The 16,736-nt window shown below is 37.7% G+C and overlaps 1 protein-coding gene across 2 annotated transcripts in view; it reads left to right on the forward strand.

The window, feature by feature from the left end:
- Positions 1 to 329: 329 nt before the first annotated feature.
- Positions 330 to 16,736, forward strand: part of Cont (Contactin) — a 105,893-nt gene continuing 89,486 nt past the window's right edge. Inside the window, exons 1-2 of one of the 2 annotated variants that reach the window (XM_083117740.1) lie at positions 330 to 335; positions 16,098 to 16,286. In XM_083117740.1, the coding sequence (XP_082973866.1) occupies positions 16,101 to 16,286 (186 nt within the window). In that variant the 5' untranslated portion in view covers positions 330 to 335; positions 16,098 to 16,100. The other variant, XM_083117739.1, reaches the window with a different exon arrangement.

Below are 16,736 nucleotides of genomic sequence, written 5' to 3' on the forward strand. Positions count from 1 at the left end.
ATTTCGTCTTTGCAGTGTTTGGTTTATTTTAGTATATTTCTTAATCATATATTAGTAATCCTCCAAGTATGTTCGAAAAGTGGAGCTAGGCCATGTGAATCAGTAGGATTCTTTAAAGATAATCGTACATTGATTGTAAAATTATTAGTAATGAGGAATATGTTTATACAAATATCATAGCCAATTATTATTTTATTTTTGTTGTTGTAATCGAACTAGAGAAAAACAATTTTTAGTCAAGATCCATATCTATCTCTGTCTTGGCTAAAGGGGAATATAGGTGAAGCCATAAGGAAGTGGCAACAGTGGGAGGGAGTGTAACCGAAATATCTGTGGTGAGTAATATGTGTGTATTGGTTCCGATAGACAAGGATAGAAAATATTTGTAATGTTATGAAGTGGGAGAGTTCGTTAATTTATCTGTGATATAAAGTAAAATGCTTACATCAGTAAGGATTTAGAATCGAAATGAACAATTGAAGACCTACTTGTATTATTTTAAGACTTGAAACGAAAATACAGTGTTAGGCCACTCCCTAAAGAAACAGGTAATTTCTAACTTCTAGAAACAGTAATGACGCTATTTTTTGTGTCTATGTATAGAAACAAAGCCTAGATTGTTGCTAGGAGCCTTTAGTTGCAGTTTTATTTGGGGTATGTATTTGTACATATGCATGTTTAATTTTTGCACGCAACCATAGAAACTGAAAAATACCTTAACGAAAACTGGGAGTCTCCCCTACTGTGGGAAAAAAGTTTTCTGTGGTTATAAAATATACTATTAAATGGGGTGAATCTTTGAATTTCGTACACCTAAATCTATTACTTTCCCATCACCCAAAGATATGTACAATATGAGTTTTGAAGTGGATGCTAATGCAATGTACATCGGGATTGTCCCAATGAGCCACTGTGTATGTAAGTTTTGTACAGCACATTCCACCTGCCAGAAAATACATAGGAACCATTGATCGACTGTGCCTCCTGTAGAATTCGTAGTTCTTTTTTTAGACGACAGATTTCGATGTCCACAAATAACAGAGATATTTGATCCGAAACTCTCGCCCGCGTAAGTAATGGTTCTGATTGTTTAATGATTTTTCAAAGTCAATAAGACACTGAAATTTGTGTTAACAGACATAATTAGAAATCAAACCATGTAAAAAATACCTGTGCACCGGGATAAATTCAAAATTAAACAATCGGAACTTGGACCTGGAACCACGTAAAAAATGTGTGTGTTGCATGATGAAATCTCAATTAAACAAAAGGTACTTTGGTCAAAATTTCAATTCTAGAGTACTATTACTAATTTTGGCCCAAGTTCCTACTGTTCAACTTTTGAATTTATCATGGTGCACAGGCATTGTTTACATGGTTTGATTTCTAATTATGTCGGTTAATACAAACTTAGGTAAAAATTTACTATAGTTCAAACACCTATAATTTCTTCGTTTTGTCAATTTTTGACATTCGTATTTACCTATCTGCTTCGCGGAACATTCCTTAACATGTATTGACTTTTTTTTTTATCAAAGTAATTGCAATTTTTCACATTACGAGTACTTCTTTCCTGTAGCCTTTTTGCTTGCCTCAGATACAATATGGCGCATACACCTTACTGCATAATCACGCATCGTGCTTGTCTTTTGTCGATTTTCATTTGTTATGCAGTCTTTCAACCTTCGGAACCCAAGAAATACCCAATACCCATGAACAAAGCTCATCTGATGTAATTTTTTTAAAAAAAACTATTTCGCATTTTTTACGAAGGAAATTGTAATGTTTCGTGGCGCTATCCATGAATGGTTTTTGGGCCTATCCATCCCGGAATCTGTGGGAAATTTAAAGTAAAAAACTATTTTTGTTTGAAATTTTTGAGTTCAAATTTCCCACAGATTCCAGGCTCCGCCCCTGGGGTAATTGACCTACCGCCCCCAACTGCTACCGTGGCCCCGCCTCCACTCTGGCTGACCTGCTTTCTCTATAGAGTCCCTGTTAAAGGCATGTTAGAAATTGGCTGGAGTCACCTGCCCCCAAATGAACCCCAAACTTTTAAATTTGAAGAAATCTGTTTCCAGGATACGGAAAACTTGCCTGAATTTCACCACGCATCCACGACATGTCATATTAGGCATATACCCACAGCCCATTCCTTCTAACAAGTAGCTTACATTCACTGCCACATTTTCGACATTCCTTTCCTTTCTTCACGATCCCGTGTTCAATTAAATTAAAAAATCCACTGGATCTTCCACACCCAGTACGAATTTCACCACGCATCCACGACACGTCATATTTCTAACGTTCATTGCAAACACAGACAGTTCGAAACACTGAACAAAACACAATCACGACACATGATGATGTACGAAGGTGTATGCGCCAAAGGCTATTGTCCGTCGGAGCATGAATTTCCACTATGACACATTCCCACATCACACAAAACACCTTCCCGATGTTAGACAATGCTACAGGTACTTATTACGTAAAGTAGTTTCTTCTGTAAAAATGAAGAAATCTGTTTGAACTATAGTAAATTAGTACCCAAACTTCAGCATCTTGTAGATTACTTACTGCACATTTTCTGGAGAAAGATTTTTTCCTCCTGTATACTCTCCTATAAGATTATTGTTTGTGAGAAGCCATTTATTTACTGTTGTCTTGGATATGGACTGCTACCATATCCATGGTGTGCGAAAGGGGTATTTCATCGCTAAATGCTTTTATTGTTAGGTGGGTCAGATTTAGGGGTCTTATCATTAATAACCAAAATATTTGATCCGAAACTCTCACCTGCATAGGTGAAAAAATTCCGGAAATGGTTCTGATTGTTTAATGATTTTTTCAAAGTCAATAAGACGCTGAAGTTTGTGTTAACAGACGTAATTAGAAATCAAACCATGTAAAAATATCCCTAAATTCTTTGATTGTTAGGTTAGGTAGGTCAGGTTTAGAGCTCTAAGTACTAAAATAACACTCCTAAGTACTTTCAACACCTGATCACATAATATGTGGTCTCAAACCCAAAATCCCCTTCGTGTCTGAGTTGACCAGTAACCAAGATCGCCTGCTCGCACAAACTACATTTCAAATCACAATTTCTCTGGTAACTAATATTTACTGAAGAATTTAACTGTGCTCATTTGTTTCTGCAATCTTTAAACTTACTGCCACAATCACATTCAATGTTCTAAAGCGCTTCCCAATAATCCTATAAAACATGCGGAAAACCATTAAACATTCGGAACAGTTACCCAAACTGATACTCCTAATCTAACAACAATGTCAAATTAGTATCTGAATGTCAAATCGCTAATAGCATTAAACTGAACACTCCTATCCTAACAAGAACATGATTAACTATCACAATTGAATCTAAAGCTCCAAACATAACAGAAATATATACAGTTGAACCTGATATGTCAAGGTGAAGAGAAAATAATACGTATAACTGAGAATTACTTACAAATCAGGTTTAGAATTAGTTACCATGTCTTATCATTATTCCGAAATGCTGTAATTGTATCTATTTTGAGGAACAAGATAAATATAGGTACAGGGTATAGCCCAAGTTCCTTTTGGTTTATTGAAATTTCATCATGCTACATTCTCATGGTTCAATTTCAATTTACGTCTGTTAAAACATACTGCGGAGTTTACTGCATGTTTTCTAGACACTGGTTTTTCACTTCCATATAATTCTATACTTGGCAACCCCCATTTGCTTACTATCATCGTGGTTATGATCTGCTCCTGTCTTCTTCTTCTTCACGTGTGTCGGGTACAAAGGGGATTTTGGTATCAGTTCACGAATTCTAGCCATTTGGTTTTCCCTTATTGCACAACACTATGGCAACTTTCCGTTCAGACGTCAGACGAGGATTGCCTTCGTGGTTAGGTTTGGTTTCCTTAGCATTTCCTTCATAATCCTATTTGCAAAGTTACCATTCACTTTATATGTTCAGTTGTAGTACCTCAGATGTCGCTACTGCTGTTCTCAAACACGAAACCGCTTTGAGCCTCCTGCAAACACTCAAGATGAGGAAAACAGCTACCGGTTGTAGTCTGTGTTATGCATCAAGTTTGCGAAACGGGTATTTTTCCACAAGGTAATTCCAGCATCTCATTTCACCTATACTTTAGACTTTATTGAAATGAAAACTGTGATAATTACTTTCAGTAATGTTCCAAATGACATTCACATCCATTCCCAGTATTTTGCGATATTTACTGACGTTTTTTATAAACAAAAAATAACTTGCCAATTGAAAGAAAACATGCTTGTGTAAGGTATTTTTTTTCACCATTAATAGCTACTTTTTTTTGGAAATTAAACATTGCTCATTACGTTAAGGAAGGTTCAAATTTTGTGTAACAACCACTGCCAACATTCTACGATAATTTATTTCTCCAAGGAAATTTTGAAAAAAGTCATAAAACAATCTGAACTGTTACCCAGGTTATTTCTGTCTTAAAGCAGTAAATTAATGAATCTAAAAGTTTGATTCTTAAATACAGGTAAAAAGGTCTTTTTCAAAATCTGCATATCTTCCCTCTTAATGACAGCTGCATTTTGTTGGTTTACCACCCAATTTTAACCCAAACCATCAGTCTGACAGACCTCCTGAAAATTTCACCGGGCTCAGGCAACACTGTTGCGCTCTGCACCCTGTAACTTCCAGTACCTTTCCCCCATAATGTTTACCTCTGAACAAGCCAAACCGTATCGACCAGGACTCAAACCTGGATCTCTGGCATTCCGTGCCATTGCTCTACCACTGATTTGCCTGATTTTTCGCTTCCGCTGTTTTACCTGCGTTGACTTTTTCCTCCCAGCTTAGAGATGTTACTTCATTAAATTAGGCACACACAGGAGATGTACTACGTAGAACTGTTAGCAAAAAATGCAGGCTCGACCAGGAATCAGCGGAAGCGACATTTTGTACACAGAAGTAAAGAATGGTTTTCTATGCTAATTACCTGTTCAACCTTGCATGTCACACCCCATTCCCATTTAAATTTTGAGGTTGTCTGTCTTAGTTTCCACTCCAAACTGAAAGCCCATGTATGTGATATGCATGGACTACTGTAAACTTTATACTAAAAGTAGGAGGTCCCCATCACACACTGTTTACTTTCACAATAAACTTATTTTTATGCATTACCCAGTAGCCACCAGACATCACAAATGCATTATTATGTAAACTGTGCGATTAGAATGTATTAACTAAGAAGTTTCGTGACAAACAAAGAGAGGAAAATAATTGGCAGTAATTCAACTTAACTGGTCAGACATAATACAAGAATATGGAAATCCTTTCAAATTGATGTCTATTAGGTGACCAAATAATCTGCATACATGTATAAATTGTATGGGTAATTAATATTTCTGCTCCAATGAAGTAGCTTCTATTGGACATGGCCAAAAAGTATTATCAGCCAGAGTAGACAATACAAAAAAATATTCAGGCCCATCCTCTTTTTCTCAGGAGCAGCAGAGATGGTGTCAAAAAAAGTCAGGGAATTTAGTCTTCATTGACTTTTTTTTTTTATTATTTATTTATTTAAAGATATCGTTATGGAACTCTGCAGGGGAACAGGAAATCTCATTCGTAAGTTTTGGCCTCAACTTTTAGGCCACTTTTATGCACAACACAACCACAGCACCAGAAACCAGTGATGGCAGGGGGACAGAGAGAGAGAGAAATTTCTCTTGCCCGGGCTTCTCGGTGGGAATTTTAAATTCGAACACTCTTTGGAGGAAAATTGTTATACTAACTCGGGCATTATGGCAGCAATCTACTTCGGATAACTTTTGTTTTGCAGCTAAAACATCATAGCATGCACCCGTGTACAATTTGGAATGCCGAACCGAGGAAAGGGGTTTGGGGGCATGACCACCAAATTTCAATTTAAAAAAAAACATAAAAATCTGGAGTTTGTCTATATTGTTTCTGCTATTTAGGGGAGAAGTCGCAAACCTTAGGTGCAAACCTCTTCAAAGAATGGACGTTTCCAAAGAGATTGAAACATGTTTCATGTTTCTGGGTGCCATAAAAGTTGAATAATGAGCCAAAATGTGAAACTCTGTTCGGAAATGTGGCATGGATATGTTGCGGAGAAGCGGGAGGTTGGTCATCAATATGAATTTACCAGGCTTTCTCCAGACCTGTGTCAGAGTTTCCACCCAGACATAAGTGTATGAAGGTCCAAAAAGCACATTCATTTCATAATCAGCACCATGATACCATATTGCATCATCGGGCAAGTAGGAACTTACTCTGATTATACCATATGGTATCATCGGGGGAGTAAAGGTTAAGCCTCTACATGGAAAATGCATTGACTTATAATTTTTTCTTGTCCGTATGGGAGTAATAAGGTGACTTGTCAACAGATGGAGGGGATAAGAGTTGGTGGCACAGTCTAATAGTTGTCGGACGTTGTAGTAAGGCATTTTGTTGGGGCCAGACCCTGTGGCCGAGTGGTTAGAACATCACGCTGCGGCGCCAAGGGTCCCGGGTTCGAATCCCGGTCGGGCTTGGTTGTTTGTGAATGTCCATTCATCAATTTCATCACTCATCCCCATCTTCGCAAATTTGCCAAGAGGCACAAAACGTGAAGTAAAATAAACTAAACCAAATCAAAATCAAATTTTGTTGGGCAAACTGAAGGAGCATGGAAGCAAATAGGTTCGTTGATAGGTACGATTTTTGTCTAATGTCACCACCCGACAAAATATCTCACTGCAACATGCGACAGAAATTGCATGGACTGCAACATCCAACAAAAATCGCATGCATAAACAACAAGGGCTTTAGACAGCAAATATGCTGCTGGAATTTTATTACTCTTCTGGCTCACTTCACCTTATTTAATGTAGCAGTGCTTACGAAGGTTTTCTTTCATCATCCTGACGTATTACTGGTTTCGCACAAGTTAACATACGTTTACAATGACATTGCACTATTCTTAGATATCAAGAAGAATACAACCAAATGGTATATATATTGAATACTATCACGAAAAAGTGAAACATAAATCTGCATTGGTGAACGTTATAAAAATTGGCAAGTGCATGCTCCCAACCTCAAATTTACTGCAACACTAGTATTGCCTCTCTCTGTCCTGTTTGTTTAAACTCATGAGAGATGGTCATTAATCTCTCACTGAGTAAGGTTAATATCCAATATTATGAAATAAAATACTAATAATAAATACGTAAATATTTTAATATCATATTGACTCGAATCATTCAATCATAAAAGCAAATAACTTTATTCAAGAATCGACTTTTCTCTGTCAGCTCTGCTAAATTTTCACTTTCCATCTACTGATTTACATGAGGGGTGGCCAGAAAGTAATTTCCAATTAATAGGGGCATTGATTTTTCGCAAACACCAAAACCGTGAAAAATTGTAATTGCTTAGGAATATGCAATGATGTCTCGATATATTTTTCGTCCCGTTCGAAATATCGAAATAATGCGGATTGTTGGTGTTTTTAGGGATTTTTTTTAAAGAAATGTCCTAAAACATCGAAAAATTCCATGAAATTCAACATTCTTGTCTTTTCTAGGCCATGTTTGTGTACATAGAACATGCAAGTTTTCCAACATTTTACTCAAGAATAAACTATAATTCCGACAGCCACATTAAATCATGTATTTCCCACGATTTTTTTAACTTCTATCAAAACCATTTGCATCACAGAGCAAAGTGGCAGGGTTCTAATAGGATATCGAGTGCATATCTACCGTCACATGAGAGCCACATCTTCGTATTTGTTGCACGAGATATGTTTTTAATTACCAAGCTAAGTGCGCACCATCAGCATTTGTCGAGCGAGTAATAATGGAGCTCAGTCGTTAGGGTGTCTGACTACTATGCGAGAGACTCTGGGTCGATTCCCTGCAGGGGAGAACCGGGATGTTTTCCATCTATTCAAACTGCTCTGGCACCCACCCACCATCATATGAAGCTAGTACCGTGAGAAAACTTTGAGGGGTAAAGGTAGCCAGGACCATGGTGCTGATCTCATCACCCCTACCTTCAGCGTGATCAAGAAAGTGTGGGGCCCTAACTCCACACCCCTACTATACACCTTCATGGAAAAGTGCAGGGGAGCACTTTACTTTTACTTCCTCAAAAATCTGTTCCAACATATGAAACTGTCAAGAAAATACGTAGACCATGTGACCTACAATTTAAAATAATAGTTTAAAAGCACAATGGAGTATTAAGTTTTGGTATATTTGGCAGATAAATGTTCTAAAACAAAAATGTGAATTTTGGGAAATGTAACACAAGTAAAAAAACAACATAATGCCAATTTTTGGTGCCATAATATATTGGTATCTGTCACGTGAGATTGATTGATTTTAATTTTTTGGGTGCGTCGCCACTTATGGTCATTATGCACCCTTCAGTATATATGGGGAAATTTTATTATCTAAAATCCTTACCTAAAGATTAAAAAAGGGGTATGGAAAATAACTTTCACGATATCAAACTCTAACGAAGAGGCATAAGCCGTGTGACTTACAATTTGAAACAGTAGTTTAAAAACACCATGAAGGTATAATTTCAGATATTTGCCAGAAAATTTGCTAAAATGAAAATGTGAATTTTGGGAAAAATATCACCATATAGTAAAAAATAAGAAAATACACCAATCGATTAGGCATAAATAAAACAAGAAATTGTAATTTATTTAATTAGTAACAGTGGGTCCTAACCTAATTTTCGGCATAATCACCACCGTTGTTCTGGCATTTGTCGTAGCATGGCACTAAATTTTGTATGCCCATGTTATATGTGTCTGACAGCAAAAACTGGAACTATCTCTACCGCAGTGTAGCTGTCAAATCCTCGCCCTGCCAGAAACCTCTTCAGTTAAACAAAGAGATGAATGTCAGTACATTCAAGGCCAGGGCTGTACAGGGAGTGGTCCAAGAACTCTTACCTGAAGTGATGAAGCTGTATGGAGTTGTGCACATTTGATTGGCCTTCCGTGAATTGTCTGCACCATCGTCTGACCATACTATCACTCACGACGTCTGGTCTGCACACCTCACATGATTGCTGGTGGCTCTGCAATGTAGGCTACATCGCAGTCGGTATTAGAGCTGCAATCTTTAACCTAGAACTGTCTAAAAAGGGCTGCATTGCAACTGTACCAGATTACAGCTACATGCCACTTCTTCCTGCCTGCATGTGTGTGTGTCGCTCTCCGACCACTAGTGCTGTGTATAGGCACCATTGGAGCTTTTTTCAGGATGCCCCTCATCTATGAACTTTCAGAAGCTTTTATTAGTGTACAAGCTATACAAGCAATTCCATAAATTCCTTGCGTTTAATTTCTAATACCTACGTACCCTTTTCCTCAGCATTAATTGTATAACTGCATGTTGTCAGTTTCACAGTACTTCACTTGGATATATTGTACTGAAGCAGAAATTCCATTGAAAATGTAAGCAAATATGACACTTTATTTTGTTTGATTCAATTGTTTCACGTATATGCAAGAGTTAAGTTGTTTGCTCTACAGAGAAGAGAGAAGTAGCTTTATGCATTGAAAAATGAGTCCGCACTCATGGTTCTTGCAAGCAGAGGGTTCCAAACCTTAGTGGAAATATCAGTATATAATACCAAGAATCTATAAGGAGACTGATAAATTACAAATTGTATTTCTTAATCATTCACTCTTCACTCTTATCTAATTTAGTCGTAACTTTAAAAATAATCAAGTATTTTATTTTAAACTTACTGAGTATGACAAAATTCCGTAATCCTTTCCTAGCTTGTGAATTGTAATAATTTTCCAAATTCACTATTTTGCAGTTTGAATTCAAATCATAGAGAATAGAGAAATTAAGTCAATTTCATAGAAGATAATATTGGTACTTAACAAAACCATACGTGGATCTGTGTGAGTTTAATATTTCTATTTGCAAAAACATCGATTTAGTTTAGTTTGTAATTGTCAGGGAGAAATATAAATTTTGTCCTGGAAAACCTGGAAAAGTCAGGGAAATTCATTTCTGCTTGTTTGTAGCCACCCTGGGCTTAGGGGGCTTGAGCCCCCTCCGAATTTTTTCGGTTTACACTAGATAAAATGAGATCTTTTGTTTCTTGTGGTGTCAAATAAAATAATGTGACATTAATTTAAGGAGAGAAATAATTATCGAGGCAAGACTGAGAATATTCTGTAACCCTGTTATTGGTAACAGCTCATATCCAAGGTGGGAATCAGAGGGCTCAAGCCCCCCTTGAGAAAATTTTCAGTTTACGCTAGATAAAATTAGGTTTCTGGCTTCTTGAATAATATGATGATAATTTGGGAGAGATAATTATCTAGGCAAGACAGAGAATGTTCTATAAGCCAGTTTTGTTAATAGCACGTATCCAAGGTAGGCATCAGGTGGCTGGAGGCTACCCCCCCCCCCCCCTTTAACCCCAAGGAAATTTTTCAGTTTACACTGATAAAATAAGGTTTTTGACTTCTTGAATAATGTGACGATAATTTAAGGAGAGAAATAATTATCGAGACAAGACAGAGAATGTTCTATAACCCTATTATTGTTAATGGCACGTATCCAAGGTGGGGATCAGGGGTTCGAGCCCTCCCCCCTCCTTTTAGGAAATTGGTTTGTTTACACTAGATAAAATTATGTAGGTTTTTGGCTTCTTGAATAATGCGATAATAATTTGAGATATATATAGTTATCGACGCGAGACGGAGGATGTTCTATAACCCTGTTATTGTTAATAGTGCATATCCAAGGTGGGCATCAGGTGTCTTGACAACCCTCCCCCAGTAAATTTTTCAGTTTACAGGAGATAAAATTAGGTTTTTGTCTTCTTCAATAATGTGACGATAATTTAAGGAGATAAATAATTATCGAGGCAAGACGGAGAATGTTCTATAACCCTGTTGTTGATAATATTCTTATGGTTTCGGTGTTGTCGTAGCGAACTTGAACACTATGTAGAGACTTGTCAGAATTTGGAAGCTGCACAACAAAGGTAGTGCCATTGGTAGGGCGATTCGGATTCATTGCAATTTTTTAATCTCTGGAAAGCGGGACAGGGAACGTTCTTGAAAAAGAGAAGGAGTCGAACTACTGGCAATATTTACGAATCGTTTTATCTGCGGAATGTTCTAGAATATAATGAGGATATTAATACGTGGCTTCAATTTCCCGGTTGATCTGTACAACAGAATAGGTGGAGACTTCAGAGGTAAGTGTGACAATTCATACAGTGGTACTATTATAGTATGGGGGTGACACCTATAAATCATATATTTCTCACTTTTTTACATTGCTAATGTACTATTTTGGAATGCGGAACATTTCCTAAGGTGAAATAATGCATTTCTAACTAAGCTAATGTCTGTTTCTTACATTTACGAGTACTTACTGTTACTTGTTATTTCGATTCTGTAACACATTTTGGTGGCGATAGCGTACTGGTGCAGTGCGCGTTGTGAGAGTGTTTTGTCGATTTATGCAGTGTTTCAACCTCGTTAACTGGAAAATACCTACTTTCGTGCCCGGATTTGAAAGTATTCTAATACCTCGCAAACCATTGACGTTAGCCCCAAAAACCATTGACGTTAGCCCCACAAACCATTCACGTTAGCCCCACAAACCATTCACGTTAGCCCCAAAAACCATTTTCCGTAAGGTTTGGTTACGTTAAGTTAGGTTAGGCAAGCATAAATTAAAAATACTCAAAACGTCATGTTCTAGTGAAAACACGCAGAGTTTGAAACACTGACTATGGGGTTACGTCATCTTAACACACGGAACATTGTGCTCTCATGCAGAAAGCAAATGGCGGCAGCAGAAACAGCCTGTCGGACAGAGATTTTCGCAGAAAACAACATGTATTCGCATTAAAATGGATCAAAACTACATTCACGAACTTCCATAATGCTACGGAAAATGATTTCCGTAAGTACTTTCTCCTGTAAATTTGAAGAAATCCATCAACCCTATACTATAATGTTACCCATACAGTCGATTAGTGATCAGTCAGTGTCCATTGGTTGCTTTATAAGATTTGGTGATTCGAAAATGAAATGGACTGAATACCGTAAAGTAACGAAGTCTCCTACTAGTTCCAGTTGGTCCCAAAGCTAAAGACATTGATGACAGCAGAACGTCGAGTAGTACTACGAGTAGTTCGGGTCGAAAGATGAAGAGATCGAAGGTCTCGCTCTTACTAAGTGAATATTTCAGCAGTATTGGGCTGGGCATTGGAGCGATTTTTTAAAAAAGAAATAAGCTGCACAGATCAACTGAAAATCAAAGTTTTGAGAGATGATTTGGTTGTGCCAGGACCAAATTTTGTGTATGCAGTCCGATAATTTCATGGCATTCAAAAATACTTTTGTTTAAGGCTTCTGGGTTCGACACACACTCAACAGACAATTTTGAACACTTGCGAGTGCTTAGGCCTGATTATGAACAATTTGGTGGGTTTCGGCTTTTATATGAGCTGCAAACATGGGAGGACAAGACACATTAGTGGTGTTCAGGCTCACATGAGAGAGATATATTCGAGAACTGTCTGCGTTCAGTCCCCAGCACACAGTTTGAATCTCGCATTGTCGAGTGGATTGTGCATTCCGTGCATGCGTAACACCTTCGTAAAAACACTTCTGGTACATAGATGTTTTGAGATGATGAGAAGAAATGGACAAACACACATGCTGAGATGGTTCCGGCACACAATGTTAATGCATTGAAACAGAGGAGTTGAGTGGTAGAAAATGTCCCGATTTCACATTCTGATTAAAATGAAAGCCTTAAACAGTGGTGGCGAATTAGGAGATAGTTGCTCCCCATTCTTTTGCCTCCACACTATCACACTATGGCCTCTTAATTTTGAAACCCAATTGCCACCACTGGCCTTAAACATACAATTGTGATACCCCTTAAAAAAATGGTTGTTCAGTCCCCCCCCCCACCCCAAAAGGAATTCCTGGATACGTGCCTGGCGTGTCCCATAGCCCGAGCCCAAAGCTTGACACCTTAGACCGCACAGTCACGGTGTAGGACATATGTTGTGATTACATATCTTTAATTTGTGTTTTACTGACATCCAGCTTGTTAATCTTTGCTCTTATTCAGAATATATCAATTCTCACCATTACACAAAGTCATTATCAGCATTTTTCACATTAGTTGACATTTTTTATGTAAAATTCCTCACAATATTTTTTATAAACACAATATTATTACTTGCCTCAAAATTCAAAAGGTTTGTGACATACAAGGTTGAACAGGTAATTAGCATAGAAAACCATTTTTTATATCTGTAAAAAACTGTTTTCCTTAATTTACTAAAAAAAATTACTTGAACCATTCTGATAAATTTATAAAAAGAAACATAATTCAATGGCATTTTGTTGCTTGCATATATATGTGTGTGTGTGATGTTTTGTTAAAATTCTGTGTCGCAGATTGTAACAACAAAAATACATGTGTGAATCTTTCTGTAATTATTGAAAATTTTAACTTATTTTGTATTTAATCATCAGATTTCAGTGTTTCACGTAGCATAACCTTTATGATGGGAAGCAACAAATAACAAGAGATATTTAGGCTCAAAATGTGTGACCAGCATTTGTCCAATTCCTTGTTTCTGGATCAGTTCCCCTTTTTTTTATTAAAAATATTACTTCATTTCATACTATGGGGAATGAGAGATGCGGTAATAGATAATTAAGGTACTCATGTTTTCCGCGAAGCTGTTTTACATTATTTTCTATTAATTTCGGTAGTCACCATCCTCAGAATTCGTTGTGTTGTTGTTCGGTGCGTTTATCACCGCTAGGTGTGCTGCTGTCGCCTGTATGTCTGCTGTTCACCGGTGTTAATTGCTGCAGTAACGGAACCACTACCTATGTTCAGTTCATGGTTGTAGTACATGATGGTGTGTGTTTCTTTAATTTTTGTGTCTATGAGAGTGTGTGCTTTGTATTTGACATGTACTTTCTTAGTTTTATGGTTGTCAGATATAACGGCTGATAGAGCACGTTTTTGTGCATTATGGATCACGTTTTTAATTTTATAGTTGTTCACATGCAATTTCCACTGGATAAACTTAGGAAAAACATTGCACTGTTTGCAGGCTTTTAGGAATTTTATGTCCAACTGACGTGCAAGTAATTTACATTCGTTCCGTTCATACTCCCGTAATTCCTTTACATACAAAGGTTCTGAATTCATACTAAGGGAATGAGAGACGCGGTAATAGATAACTAAGGTACATTTCCCACCACTGGACTTGCCAAGCATATCAAATTCCACAACAATAAAATTCAGAAAGTACATATCAAATACAAAGCACACTCCCTCATAGACACAAAAATTAAAGAAACACACACCATCATGCACTGCAACCATGAACTGAACATAGATAGTGGTCAGGCACACCACGCCTGGCTTCCGTTACTGCAGCAATTAACACTGGTGAACAGCAGACGACATATACACAAACATATAGGCGACAGCAGCACACGTAGCGGTGTTTAACCTAATACTCCTAACCTAACAAAAACATTAAAAAATACTATCCATTTCAAACCTAACACTCATAACAAAATTAATCCATTTCATGTGAAAACCATCATCAAGAAATATATGAGGGTTGTCCAAATGAAACAGACTTTTGTTGTAGCTTAACTACATACACTTGCCTCACTCAGTAGTGCTGCAGTGTGCTTCTTTATACAACATTTTTGTCCAATGTCAGTGGAAGCACTTCGACCCAGCCACAAAACGGACGAGTATGGAATGGAGACATTCCAACTCACCATGCCCAAAAAAGGCTCATTCCTCCATCAGAGCTGGAAAAGTGATGCTCACGTTTTTCCTTCGACGAGAAGTGCCCATTGCTTTTGGATTGGCTGGACGCAGGTGGGACTGTCAACTCAACTACATACTGCACTACCCTAAACAAACTGAAATCAGCCCTCAAGAGTAAGCGACCTGGCATGTTGTCAAATGGGGTTCTTCTGTTGCATGACAATGCACACCCTCATGTTGCACAGATGTGCTGTGATCTGCTGCGGCGTTTCTGCTGGGAAGTCCTGGACTATCCTCCCTACAAACCCAATCTCTCACCCTGCAACTACCACATCTTCGGGCCACTAAAAAAACGTCTGAAGGGCCCCCGGTTTGCCAACGATGCTGAAGTCCGCGACACCGTTGAAGATTGGTTCCGCAGACAACCATGGACGTTCTTCGCTCAGGGTATCCATACCCTTGTGATGCACTGAGACACTTGCTCGAACAGACAAGGTGACTATGTGTAGAGGATATGTCACCCATGGATCACTTTTTCTTCCTGTATGTTCATATATTCCAATCATTACAGAAAAAGTTACCAAGAGTCTCACTTTCATTTGGGCAACCCTTATACATGCATACCTTGAAAATGTGCATTTCCTGCCACATAGTTACAGGGGTGAAAATTATATTTGTCAAGGTGTTAGTGTCTGTGTGTCGGCGTTAGTCAAGTTCATCATATCTAGGAGCACTTCCATCAGTTTTTTATCAATGTATATTTGTATGGATACACATACAGCCAAAAAAAAAAATGTGGGAATTCTAACAGAATTAAACTTAACACTCCTATCATAACAGAAGCATCCATTACTTCATAATAACACATCTCCGTGATCGAAAAACAACAGGAGACATTCATTGAAAGTAAAGTACAGTGTTCCCCTGTGCTTAGCACCATGCCATGAAGGCGTATAGGAGATGTGGAGTTAGGACTCCACACTTTCTTGATCATGGCCGAAGGTGGGGGTGGTGTGATCAACACAACACCCCTGGCTGCTTTTACCCCCAAGAGTTTCCTCCAAATACCCACCTTATACGATGCTGGGTGTGCACCGAATTTTTTTTTTACTTTCTCGTAGGTGTACAGAAGGTGACTACTACCTTTATTGCTCTGAATGCAGATCGTGTACAGTTTATTCATAATCTTCAAATTTATAATGTTCATACTGTTACATAAATGTAGAATGCTCTACTATTGAAATAATAATAAAATGCTTTATTTTATTTTCAGATCATGATGGGAAAGCTGTTAGTAAGCATAGTGTTGTTGCTCATAGCACTTGTTCAGTGCCAGTTTCGAGATAGTAGCAGAGAGTTGGAGTGGAAATGCCCTCAGTACTGGGTCCAGTTTCGAAGCTCTTGCTACCGCTTCATAAAGAGCCCTTTGCGTGCTAGGAATGACGCAAGGAGAAATTGTGATGTAAGTTACAAATAATTACTATACAGGGTGTCTTCTAAATTATTCAACTACTTTGGTTAAATAATTAGTTGAATTTTAAAACAAAAGTTGTAGATAATTGTATAATCCTCTGGACACTGTTATGTGACATTCATGTATTTATAAACTCAACAAACAACTGGCATGAGAGGTAGTTGTTACCTATTACACCAACTAAGACCAGCACTGTAGTAATGCTGTTCTACAAAGAGCCATGTCATCTGCTGCATGACCAGTATGGTCATTGGAAGTAGTACTGTGTTCATCTTGTTTCTTTTGTGGATTATGGGTCACTCAGAAGATGTGAATTTGGGTAATCCAAAGGACACAGTGTACATGCAGTTCTAAATTTTCCTAGAGTTTTGGGTGGGTTGTGCAGCAATAACATTTCACACTGGTCAGCTTCTTGTATCACTTTTAAACATTAGTGAA

The sequence above is a fragment of the Lepisma saccharinum genome, chromosome 2, assembly GCF_977018435.1.
Source record: "Lepisma saccharinum chromosome 2, izLepSacc3.1, whole genome shotgun sequence".
NCBI classification, from domain to species: Eukaryota; Metazoa; Arthropoda; class Insecta; order Zygentoma; family Lepismatidae; genus Lepisma; species Lepisma saccharinum.